The sequence below is a fragment of the Sminthopsis crassicaudata genome, chromosome 4 (assembly GCF_048593235.1).
Source record: "Sminthopsis crassicaudata isolate SCR6 chromosome 4, ASM4859323v1, whole genome shotgun sequence".
NCBI classification, from domain to species: domain Eukaryota; kingdom Metazoa; phylum Chordata; class Mammalia; order Dasyuromorphia; family Dasyuridae; genus Sminthopsis; species Sminthopsis crassicaudata.
The window spans coordinates 8,873,372-8,883,001 of record NC_133620.1 but is presented as its reverse complement, the minus strand read 5'-3'; the positions used below and the strand labels follow the sequence as shown (position 1 = coordinate 8,883,001).

The 9,630-nt window shown below is 56.1% G+C and overlaps 1 protein-coding gene across 2 annotated transcripts; it reads left to right on the top strand.

Moving 5' to 3' along the window:
* Positions 1–4,420: 4,420 nt before the first annotated feature.
* Positions 4,421–7,917, top strand: GADD45A (growth arrest and DNA damage inducible alpha). Of its 2 annotated transcripts, XM_074265673.1 has the most exons (4): positions 4,441–4,770; positions 5,240–5,341; positions 5,622–5,853; positions 7,226–7,917. In XM_074265673.1, the coding sequence occupies exons 1-4, from the start codon at positions 4,727–4,729 to the stop codon at positions 7,337–7,339; spliced, it is 492 nt and encodes a 163-aa protein (XP_074121774.1). In that variant the 5' UTR covers positions 4,441–4,726; the 3' UTR covers positions 7,340–7,917. The 2 variants fall into 2 exon arrangements, with proteins under 2 accessions (XP_074121775.1, XP_074121774.1); XM_074265674.1 differs by lacking the exon at positions 5,622–5,853 and having other exon boundaries at positions 4,421–4,770.
* The last annotated feature ends 1,713 nt before the right edge of the window (positions 7,918–9,630 follow it).

The window sequence follows — 9,630 nt, the reverse complement described above, 5'->3', positions numbered from 1 at the left end:
TCAGGGGGTGAGCTGGAACATATGGCAAAAAGCCTCACGGGTCAACGGCAGAACGTCCTCCACAATCCATCACTTGACAGGGGGCCGATATCACTCGCGGGAGTCATAACGGACTGCGAGATAGCACTCCGGACCCCGCATTCTTCTGCCACTCCAGATGACGGATGGTCTTTGTTGGCCAGTCGCACGTCCAGCTGATCCCGCGGGTCGGGGCGGTGGATGGCCAAGCCGGGGAACCGTCCTGGATCCCCGGCAGACTATCTGGGTTCTTGTCAATCATCAGGACATGTGTCTTACAGGATATTTAACAGCTTCCAGACCCCATCAGAGATCCAGGTGAGGTCAGAGGAGGGTCTTGCCCCTATAACGTCATATCTCCAGAAAAAGGAACGTCCTAAGGATTTTCAGGTGACGGAATCGGCTGGTACAAGTCAGCAGTGAGTAAGGCTGAAGACTGACAGGAGGCCCAAACCGAAGGGATAGTGAATGTGCTCATTGTACAGAGGAATGCTTTTTTAATTATGTCAAAAGTTCCCAGATCAGTGATTCCCTTTCCTAGATATCCTTCGGAGACCAGCGAGGGAGATTGATCAGCTGGTACATAAAATAGTGCCTTGTCAACAACTGAGATTATTATGACTATTAGTTATATTTTAAAGCAAAATTCGATTCTGATTTTGCCATCCCCATGAAAGGCAGGGTGGACTGCTGGTTAGCAAGCTGGTCTTTGGGCCAAGAATGAGTTCAAATCTCCCCTCTGACTCACACTGAGCGTGTGGCTGCAGGCACACTGGCAGATAGGCCGCTGGGTGGGCAGCACAGAACTCGGAGCATTGGCCACACAGACAGGAGGATGTTAGTTGATTTAGCCTAGTGATGGAAGCCCCTTGGGCAAGTCACAAAATTTGTCTGCCTCAGTTCCCTCTTCTGTAAAATGAAGATAATAACAGCCCCTACCTCCCAGATCTGTTGTGACAGTTAAAGTGAGATAATCTATGTAAAGCATTATGTAAATACTGGCTAAGATTGTTATCATTTTTAGATATTATGCTTTCAAATCTAGCCTATGGATATGTTAAATGCATAAAATAAAATACACAGATTTACAAGTGAGACAGTGATATAGAAATATATGGATTGGAAGAGCCATCCTTTTTAGTTCTCAGATCTCCAGGTTAGGGACTTCTGTGCTCCATAGGGCAGACAAGGACCTGTTCTGGTCCTGTGAGCTTCCTCATTTAGGATTTCCCAATACCATGAAATCACACGTCCCATCACCAGACTATTCCCATCTTCATTCACCGCCTTTCCAGAAACCTGCAAGTCTTATCTTATTTCCTTGTCTCAGCCCCTTCCTGTTTCTTTCATGTCACCACTAAAAAACGATTTGCATGTCTCCCTTCTTAAATTCACCAACAACTTCAGCCCCTGGATTTCTCACCAGCTTTAATATTTTTATACTTGGATGGCCCGGAGAGATTTGCTCGTGGCACAGATTGCAACCCGAGCACTTCCCTTCCTTCTTATGACACTTTCCCATAATGCTCCCGCAGAAGCTGTTTTTATGGAAAGAGAAATCATCAGTCCTTAACTTGCACAGAAGTTGCTTTCACTGTGGTGAATGATGCTGTCGAAGGTGAAATGAGTTTGTCAGAGTGAAGGCGCTCCGCCAGTGCAGATTACTGCTCCCTTGAGACTTCATCCCCAAAGTCTGGGAGTCTTCCCTGGAAGGCGCCGGGGGCAGGAATCCCCCTGTCTCTGTAGCGGCCCATTCTATTTTTGGACAGCTGGAAGAGATGGGAAGGACTTCCTTCCTCAAGGACGAAGCCTGCCTCCCTAAACCTCTGCCAGCCGGGGCCAAGCAGAGAGAGTGGGTTTGAATTCAGATCTTCCTGACTCTGAACCCAGGGCATTGACCCACCCTGCTGGCTCCTCCCAAGTCATCCCCTGCCCCGGTGAAGGATCCCCCCGGCTCCCCCTGCCCTTAATGTGGTATAGGATCTTTCAGTCACGTTCCCCCCTCCGCCACCCCATTTGGGGTTTTCTTGGCAGAGATACTGCAGCGGTTTGTCTTTTCCTTCTCTGGCTCATTTTGCAAATAGGGAAACTGAGGCAAACTAGGTGAAGTGTCTCAGGACTCATTACCGTCATTTAGTGCAGGTGGGTTTGGACAAACCCCAAACAGGGCATGCATGGTTGGTGGACTGAACCACAAAGTGTGTGTCCTTCTAGGATCACTGGGAAAACTGGGGGCAGTGGGAGCAACAGCCAAGTGACTGCCAACCGTCCCTGCTCAAAAGGAGGTTCTGCCCTAGTGGGGATGACAAGAATATCACGGATCAGGACAGAGAGAAAAAGGAGAATGAAGAGCAGCAAGACAGGGAGGGAGCCCAGTCTGCCTCAGCTCCCTCATCTGTAAAATGGGGGCAATGTCATGAATTTCAGATGAAGTCACGTCCATCAGCCTGGCCAACGGGAGAGTGCTCCCCTACTGTCAGTCCCTCTAAGTCTCCCCGCTCCCAGGGAGCACTTCCAGGTCTGTGAGCCAGTTCCTGTTAGAGCCGACATCCCCACCCGCGTGGCCGCCACCTTCCAGGACTGTCCAGAGCGCCGGCCTTTACATATTCTGCAAACCTTGGGGCTATCGGTATGGGCTTGAAGGGGGCTCACGAAGGCCCCCTGCCTCTGACCCGTGAGAGCCGGGGGGTCACCAAACACGGCCGATAAACGCGGAGGAAAGACTGGGCCTCAGAGCCCCTGGGGGGGGGGCCCCCCCGCTGCCAGGCCCAGAGGGAATCCCCGAGCTGAGGCGGGACCGCCGCCCCCAAGTGCTGGAGGAGGCCGAGCGGTCTCTGGGGCCGACCTGACCTCGGGGCCTCGAGCCCAGAGTTCCCGCTTCTCCCATGGGCAAGTGGAGGCAGGGGCAGGGGTTACTTCACAGCACGTGGGTCTTCCATGGAAGGGCGGGATGGCCACACTAAAGGAGGTGGGAGGGCCCCAAGTCCTGTCCTGGAGCCAGAATTCCTGCTACCATATGCCCCCAACAACCACCGAGGGAGAAACACTACTAGTCAGACAGAGACAGAAAGACAGAGACAGAGACAGAGAGATAGATGCAGAGACAGAGACAGAAGAGAGACAGAGAGACAGAGAGACAGAGAGACAGAGCGAGATACAGACATTCCTCCCAGCCTCAGTCGGCTCCTTTGTAAAACGGGTACAATAGAGCTCCCTCTTCCAGGGTTACCCCAGGCGGATCACGCAGACGACGCGCGTGTTTTGCAAACCTTGGAGCCCCATGCCCCTGACACCGGCTGCCCGACGTTCCAGTCTTTATTATTGTATAAACAGTGTGAGTGAGCGCCCAGTCAGGCCCGCCAGCGCGCCCCTCCCCCGGGGTGAAACTTGACCAGAACTGCCCCACAGCTTCATGATTCAGCGCGCCGCCGAGGTCAATAATGGACTGAGATAATGGGCACTCGCCCCGGTGCGCTCGTGCGCGTGCATGTCCGTCCCCGTGCGCGTGCATGTGCGCCCCCCTCCCCCCCGCGGGGCAGCGCGAGATTGGAGGTCACAGCCGAGGGCTGGTCCGGGAAGGAGCTGGGCTGCCGCAGCCGGCTGGAGGGAGCTCGGGAGGCCGGAGGCGCCCTGGGCTGGCCCGGCAGCCCCCGTGCACGTGGCCCTGCGCTCTAGGGTTACAAGCCGGGCAGCTGGGCGGCCGCTTCTCCCCCAGCGCCCGGAAGGGATCCAGCTCTGCAGCGCCCCCCGCAGGCCCGGGCGCTCTGCCCCCGACTCTGCAGCGCCCCCCGCAGGCCCGGGCGCTCTGCCCCTCGGCTCGCTGCAGCCCTTCCCGGAAGAAGCCCCCGGGGCCCCCGAGGCCCCTCAGCGCCCTCGCCCAGAGCGACCCCAAGAGCCCCGGCGGGCCGACTTTGCCCCGAGGGCTGGCTGTTCCCTCTTTCTTTTCCGTGGGACCTGCCTGGCTAATAACTGCGGGAGGGGGCGGCAGGAGCCCCGCAGAGCGCCTTTGAGGGACAGCCCTGCAAACAAAAGGGAACGAGACCAGCCCGGCCGAAAAAAGTGCGCCGGCCGGCCAGGCACCTGAAGCCTCCGAGGCTGCACTTTAATTGACAAACCCTCTTCCCCCGCCCCGCTCCCGGACCCCGCCTCCTGAGCCTCCCGGGACCAATGGGAAGGGCGAGGCGGCGGGGCTCCCCTCCTCTTCCCGAGGCCTTCGGCTCCCTTGGCCCCACCCCCTGAGGCCCCGCCCCCTTCCGCTGGGCTCTCTCTCTCAGGCGGATCCCCGGCGCGAAGGTCAAATTGCCCGAAAGGGTTGATTTGCATCTCCCAATGGGCGCGTCATATGCAAATGAGGAGGGAGCTGGTTGGCTGAGTGTGGGTAGGATATCTCCGGCGAGCCGGGCTCTTTGTCCTTCACTGGCTGTGGGCAGCTGCAGTCCGGTGGTGCGGCCAGAGGCGGCCAGTGGCTTAGGCAGCCGGCGGTCCGCCGCGGCGGGGAGGGGGCGGCCCGGGGGCAGCCGGGCCGGAGCGCGGGCGCGAGCCGGCCGAGCCGCTGCCCTAGCTGCGGCCGCCGGTGCAGGCTCCCCGGAGGAGGACAGCGCCGAGCCGCGGCCCCGGGGACCCGGGCGGCAGCCGGGGCAGCTGCTGCGGCGCACGCCGCGCCGCGGGGGGAGGGGCGGGGGACGGGGACGGGACCTGCCAGTGCAATATGACTTTGGAGGAATTCGCGGCCGGAGAACAGAAAACTGAAGGGTGAGCAGGCTGGCGCGCTGCCGCTCTGGGAGAGGGCCGGGGGCTGCGGGCGCTGCGCCGGGAGGGGACCCCCTTGCCTGGAGCGCTCCCGGGGCCGGGGGAGCGGAAGGTGAGGGGCGTCCGGGCGGGCATCCAGCGGGAGGGACTGGGAGCCAGGCCGGCGCGGCCCCCGCCCCCTCCCGCCCGAGGCTTCTGCGGTTTGCAGCTTGGGGTGTGGGTTGAGCAGGGAGCACAGGAAGTGTCCCCGGAGCGGGGGTGGGGGGAGCGGCGAGTGGGAAATGGCCCTTTTCTCCCGGGGCAGTGCGGGTGCGGACGCGGGCATGCTTGCGGGGGCGGGTGTCCGGCTGCGCCCCGCGTCCCCCCGGGGAGCCCGAGGGCAGTCTGGCCGGGGAGGTGTGTGCAGGGGCGCGGGGCTGGACGTGCCCCCGCGGGGTGGCTGAGCGCCCGCGTCCCTTGTGCCCACTGGCAGGATGGACAAGGTCGGGGACGCGCTCGAAGAAGTTCTCAGCAAAGCCCTGAGTCAGCGAAGCATCACGGTGGGGGTCTACGAGGCGGCCAAACTGCTCAACGTGTAAGTGGAGGGGGGCGGCGCGCACCTGCCCCGGGCCCGGCCCCCGCGCCGCTCCGGGGATCCCCGCTTGTTTACTTTCCGGACCTCCTCGGGTCGGCCCTTCGCTTTCGCGGACTCCACTCCGGGCGTCTTTCCGCGATAGGGTGGCTCGGTGCATGCGTGTGTGCACGCGGGGACCTGCGTCAGGGAGCTGGCGTGGGCCCCCGCCCGCGTGCGTGCGTGCGGCTCCGCGGGGGGCGGGGAGCCCGGACCCTGACGGCCCGGCGCCCTCCCCGCGCAGGGACCCCGATAACGTGGTGCTGTGCCTGCTGGCCGCCGACGAGGATGACGACCGCGACGTGGCCCTGCAGATCCACTTCACCCTCATCCAGGCCTTCTGCTGCGAGAATGACATCAACATCCTGCGGGTCAGCAACCCCGGGCGCCTGGCCGAGCTGCTGCTGCTGGGGACCGGGGGCGCGGCGGCCGCGGGGGCCGAGCAGCCGCCCGACCTGCACTGCGTCCTGGTGACGGTGAGCGCGGGGGAGGGGCGGCGCCGCCGGGGGAGGGGGCCGCCTTTGCTCCGCTGCCGGGCCGCCGGACTTTCAACCGAAAGGGGCCGGTTTCGTCATCCAGACTTTCCCGGTCCGGAACATGCCCCGACAGGTTCGCCGCTTCCCAGGCCTGTCCCGGCTGGGCGTGAGTCAGCAGCCCGAGCTCGCAGCTCCATCTGGGAGCCCAGCCTCCCGCCCTCCCGTGACTAATTCTTTTAGCAGCGCAGATTAGATAAAGCCAAATAAATTCCTGGCTCCCCCTCATTAAGGAGGCACCTCCATTCTCTGCCAGTCCGAGCTATTAATAGGCTGGCCGGGAGGGAGGGAAGGGGCACACGCCGCGGATTCCCTGGAAGTCCATGGGAGGGCAGCGGAAAATTTCCCTGAAAACTCGCGGTTTTTGAAAAAGTTGTTTTTTAAACCCCGATGCCAGTTGGAGTTGGAGCGGTAAAGGCCGAGGAGCCGGAGGAGAGGCCTCAGCCTCCCCCTCCCGGGGTGGGAAAGGGCCGCTTTTTTACACACTCGTGTCTGTCAGGCCGGCCGCCGAGTAAACAGCCTGGCTTGGGCTGGCTGCTCAGCCTCCCTTCCCCTCCACCCCCCCCTTCTTAAGTGCAGGAAGCGGGTACGGAGCTAATGCTTTGAATGGGTGAACTCGAGCGTGGGGCCGCTCGCGCCGTCCCCAGCAGAGGCTCGGAAACTCGTCTCCAGGGGCCTGGGTGACGGGAAAGAGCCTGCGAACAGGCCCCCGGCTCGGCTTCCATGTGCAAGGGGAGGAGCACGGAGGGCTGGGGCCGCAGCTCCCCGGTAAAAGGAGGTCGTACAGATACTTTTCACTCCCGCAAAAGCCCGGGAGTGCCTCCCCCTGGCCTCTGAGTCGCTTGGATTCGCTCCAGGAAAAGCATAAAGCTGGCGGGTATTTAGGTAGTATTTTGTAAGGCAGGCTAGTGGGAGTGGACGCCAGCCTCGCCTTCCAGGTCTGGATTTCCCCTCCGCCTCGAAGCCCCCGAGAACCGAGACTGGGACATAAGGCATCTGGGAGTTTCCCATAGTAACCCTGCGAGGCAGCGCGGTGGGCGGAGAGCTGACCACCCCCTCCGGCCTGCTGCTAACTTACTGTGACTCTGGAGGAAATGGACCTTTCCAGGTTCTTCCCCCTCAGCCCCAGTGTCACGGTTATTATTAGCAAGCTGGGTTTTGAAAAATGCATCTCCGGTTTGGAAATGAAAGTATTGCTAATGTTATTAAACATGAATATCATCACATTTACCCAAATAACATGATGGTATTAATCAGTTTTACAAAGCACGAATAAGCGTTCCTGATTTCACGAAAGTATTCCATTGCTTTCCAGAATCCACATTCCTCTCAATGGAAGGATCCGGCCTTGAGTCAACTTATATGTTTCTGCCGGGAAAGCCGCTACATGGATCAGTGGGTCCCAGTGATTAACCTCCCTGAACGGTGATGGCCTCCCACCGAAAGGAACCGAGTCCAGTTGCACTGAAGTTTTGAAATCCCTTTGTAGTTACTCAAGCAGTTACTCCCTACATTGATGCAAGGATTACAGAAATTGATGTCCAGTAGGCTGACTGAGTCCAACTACAGTTCTTGGGGGACCGGAGATTGATGACTTTGCAGAAGGAAAGAGAAGAGATTGAAGACAGAAAGCTGTTTGGAAACAAGGGAAAGTCAAAAGGAACCCAAAAAAAAAAAAAAAAAATTGGCAAAGAACCATGCTGGAAGGGGAAAAAAAAATGTATTCATTTAGGATGGTTGAGTTACATTGCGATAAACCAAATATGCATTGTTGCAGTTTAAATGTACAGCAGTAGTTTGGGTATTTTTGGTTTATATGCCCTTAAAATGAAAGCAAAGGGGATAATTATATTTTAAAAACCATATTTTATTGTATTTTGATGGGATGTTTAAAATCTTGGAGTTTTATTATGAATTGTACTAAGTTATTTTATGACATGAAAGGTTATTTATGCGATACATTTTTGGAATACAGTACATGCAATAAACTGATATAGAGTAATTGCACTATTCATGTTTTGGACTTGGTTTTTGTTTACTGGATTTTTGCTGGGGGAGAGAGTCAACTCCTCCCCACAGCTCCAACCCTAGGGGGAGGAAGGGAGGGGTGGGGGTTGTATCTTTGAAAAAGTAGCTAAATACAGGACTTCCGGCTCTAGCTCTGGGCTTAATCTCACCGGTTGCAGGGTTGGTTTATCTCGGGAACATTAGGGTCTAGGGGTGGCCCTGGCGAGGATTTCTGGGATTTCTGGGCCCTGCAGCAACTGCTTCCAGATCTGAGGTCCTCCGCCCCAGCAGCTGTGTGCTTGGGCTAGAGGGCCTTTGGTTAAATTATGTGCTGGGGGAGGAGGAGGGAGGAAGACTAGAATTGGAAAGACTTAAGCCCCCAGATCTCCACTGGGTTTGGGGAATAGAGATGAACAGGTTCAAACTGACGCTTGAGAATAGCTCCCGAACCTGACTGAGCACTGAGCTCATGCAAACTGATGCAAAAGAATACCTCCTGAACCCTTTGGAGCTAGTCCAAACTGAAACAAAAGGATGACTTCCGAATCTCAGGGATCCCTGAGCTAGTCCAACTGGTGCAAAAGAACCACTCCCCAACCAGAGCTCTGAGCTAGTCCAAAGATACAAAACTACTCTAGAAAATAATTGAGCTCTGAGCTAATCCAACTGGTGCAAAAGAACAGCTCCCCAACCTGAGCTCTGAGCTAATCCAAAAAACCAAAACACTCTGGAACCTAATTGAGCTCAGAGCTAATCTGATTGATGCAAAAAGAACAGCTCCCCAACCTAATTGAGCTCTGAGCTAGTCCAAAGATACAAAATAACTCTGGAACCTAATTAAACTTTGAGTTAGTCCAAAGATATAAAACAGCTCTCAAACTCAATTGAGCTCTGAGTTATCCAACTAATGCAAAAGAACAGCTCCCCAACCTAAATGAGCTCTGAGTCAGTCCAAAGATACAAAACAACTTTAGAAACTAATTGAGCTCTGAGCTAGTCCAACTGGTGCAAAAGAACAGCTCCCCAACCTCACTGAGCTCTGAGTCAAGTCCAAAGATACAAAACTACTCTAGAAAATAATTGAGCTCTGAGCTAATCCAACTGGTGCAAAAGAACAAATCCCGAACATGAGCTCTGAGTTAATCCAATTGATACAAAAGAACAACTCCCCCACCTAACCGAGCTCTGAGTCAGTCCAAAGATATAAAACAATTCTGGAACCTAATTGAACTCTGATCTAATCCAATTGGTACAAAAGAACAACTCCTCAACCTCACTGAGCTCTGAGTCAAGTCCAAAAATACAAAACTACTCTAGAAAATAATTGAGCTCTGAGCTAATCCAACTGGTGCAAAAGAACAAATCCCCACCTAACTAAACTCAGAGTCACTCCAAAGATACAAAGTAACTCCCAAACCTGAGCTCTGAGATAGTCCAAAGATACAAAACAACTCTGGAACATAATTGAGCTCTGAGTTAGTTCAACTGATGTAAAAGAACAACTCCGGAACCTCTCTGGGCTCTGAGCTCATCCAAAATGATGCTAGAGAATAGCTCCCGAAGCTGACCAAGCTTCCCAATTAGCCCGAGGGTGAGTGTGTGCTTGGGATTCTGGGTACTTTAGCCAAAGGCAGCTGTAGCTTTGTGGAATAGTCTTTCCCCCATTGCCCAACCTATGTCTCTCGGCTCCTTTTCCCTCAAAAAAAAGCTTGA

Coding starts and splice junctions, on each gene's coding strand:
- GADD45A (XM_074265673.1), top strand. CDS start 4,727: ATGACTTTGGAGGAATTCGCGGCCGGAGAACAGAAAACTGAAGG. Junction 5,342..5,621: donor GCGGCCAAACTGCTCAACGT/GTAAGTGGAGGG, acceptor CTCCCCGCGCAG/GGACCCCGATAACGTGGTGC. Junction 5,854..7,225: donor TGCACTGCGTCCTGGTGACG/GTGAGCGCGGGG, acceptor ATTGCTTTCCAG/AATCCACATTCCTCTCAATG.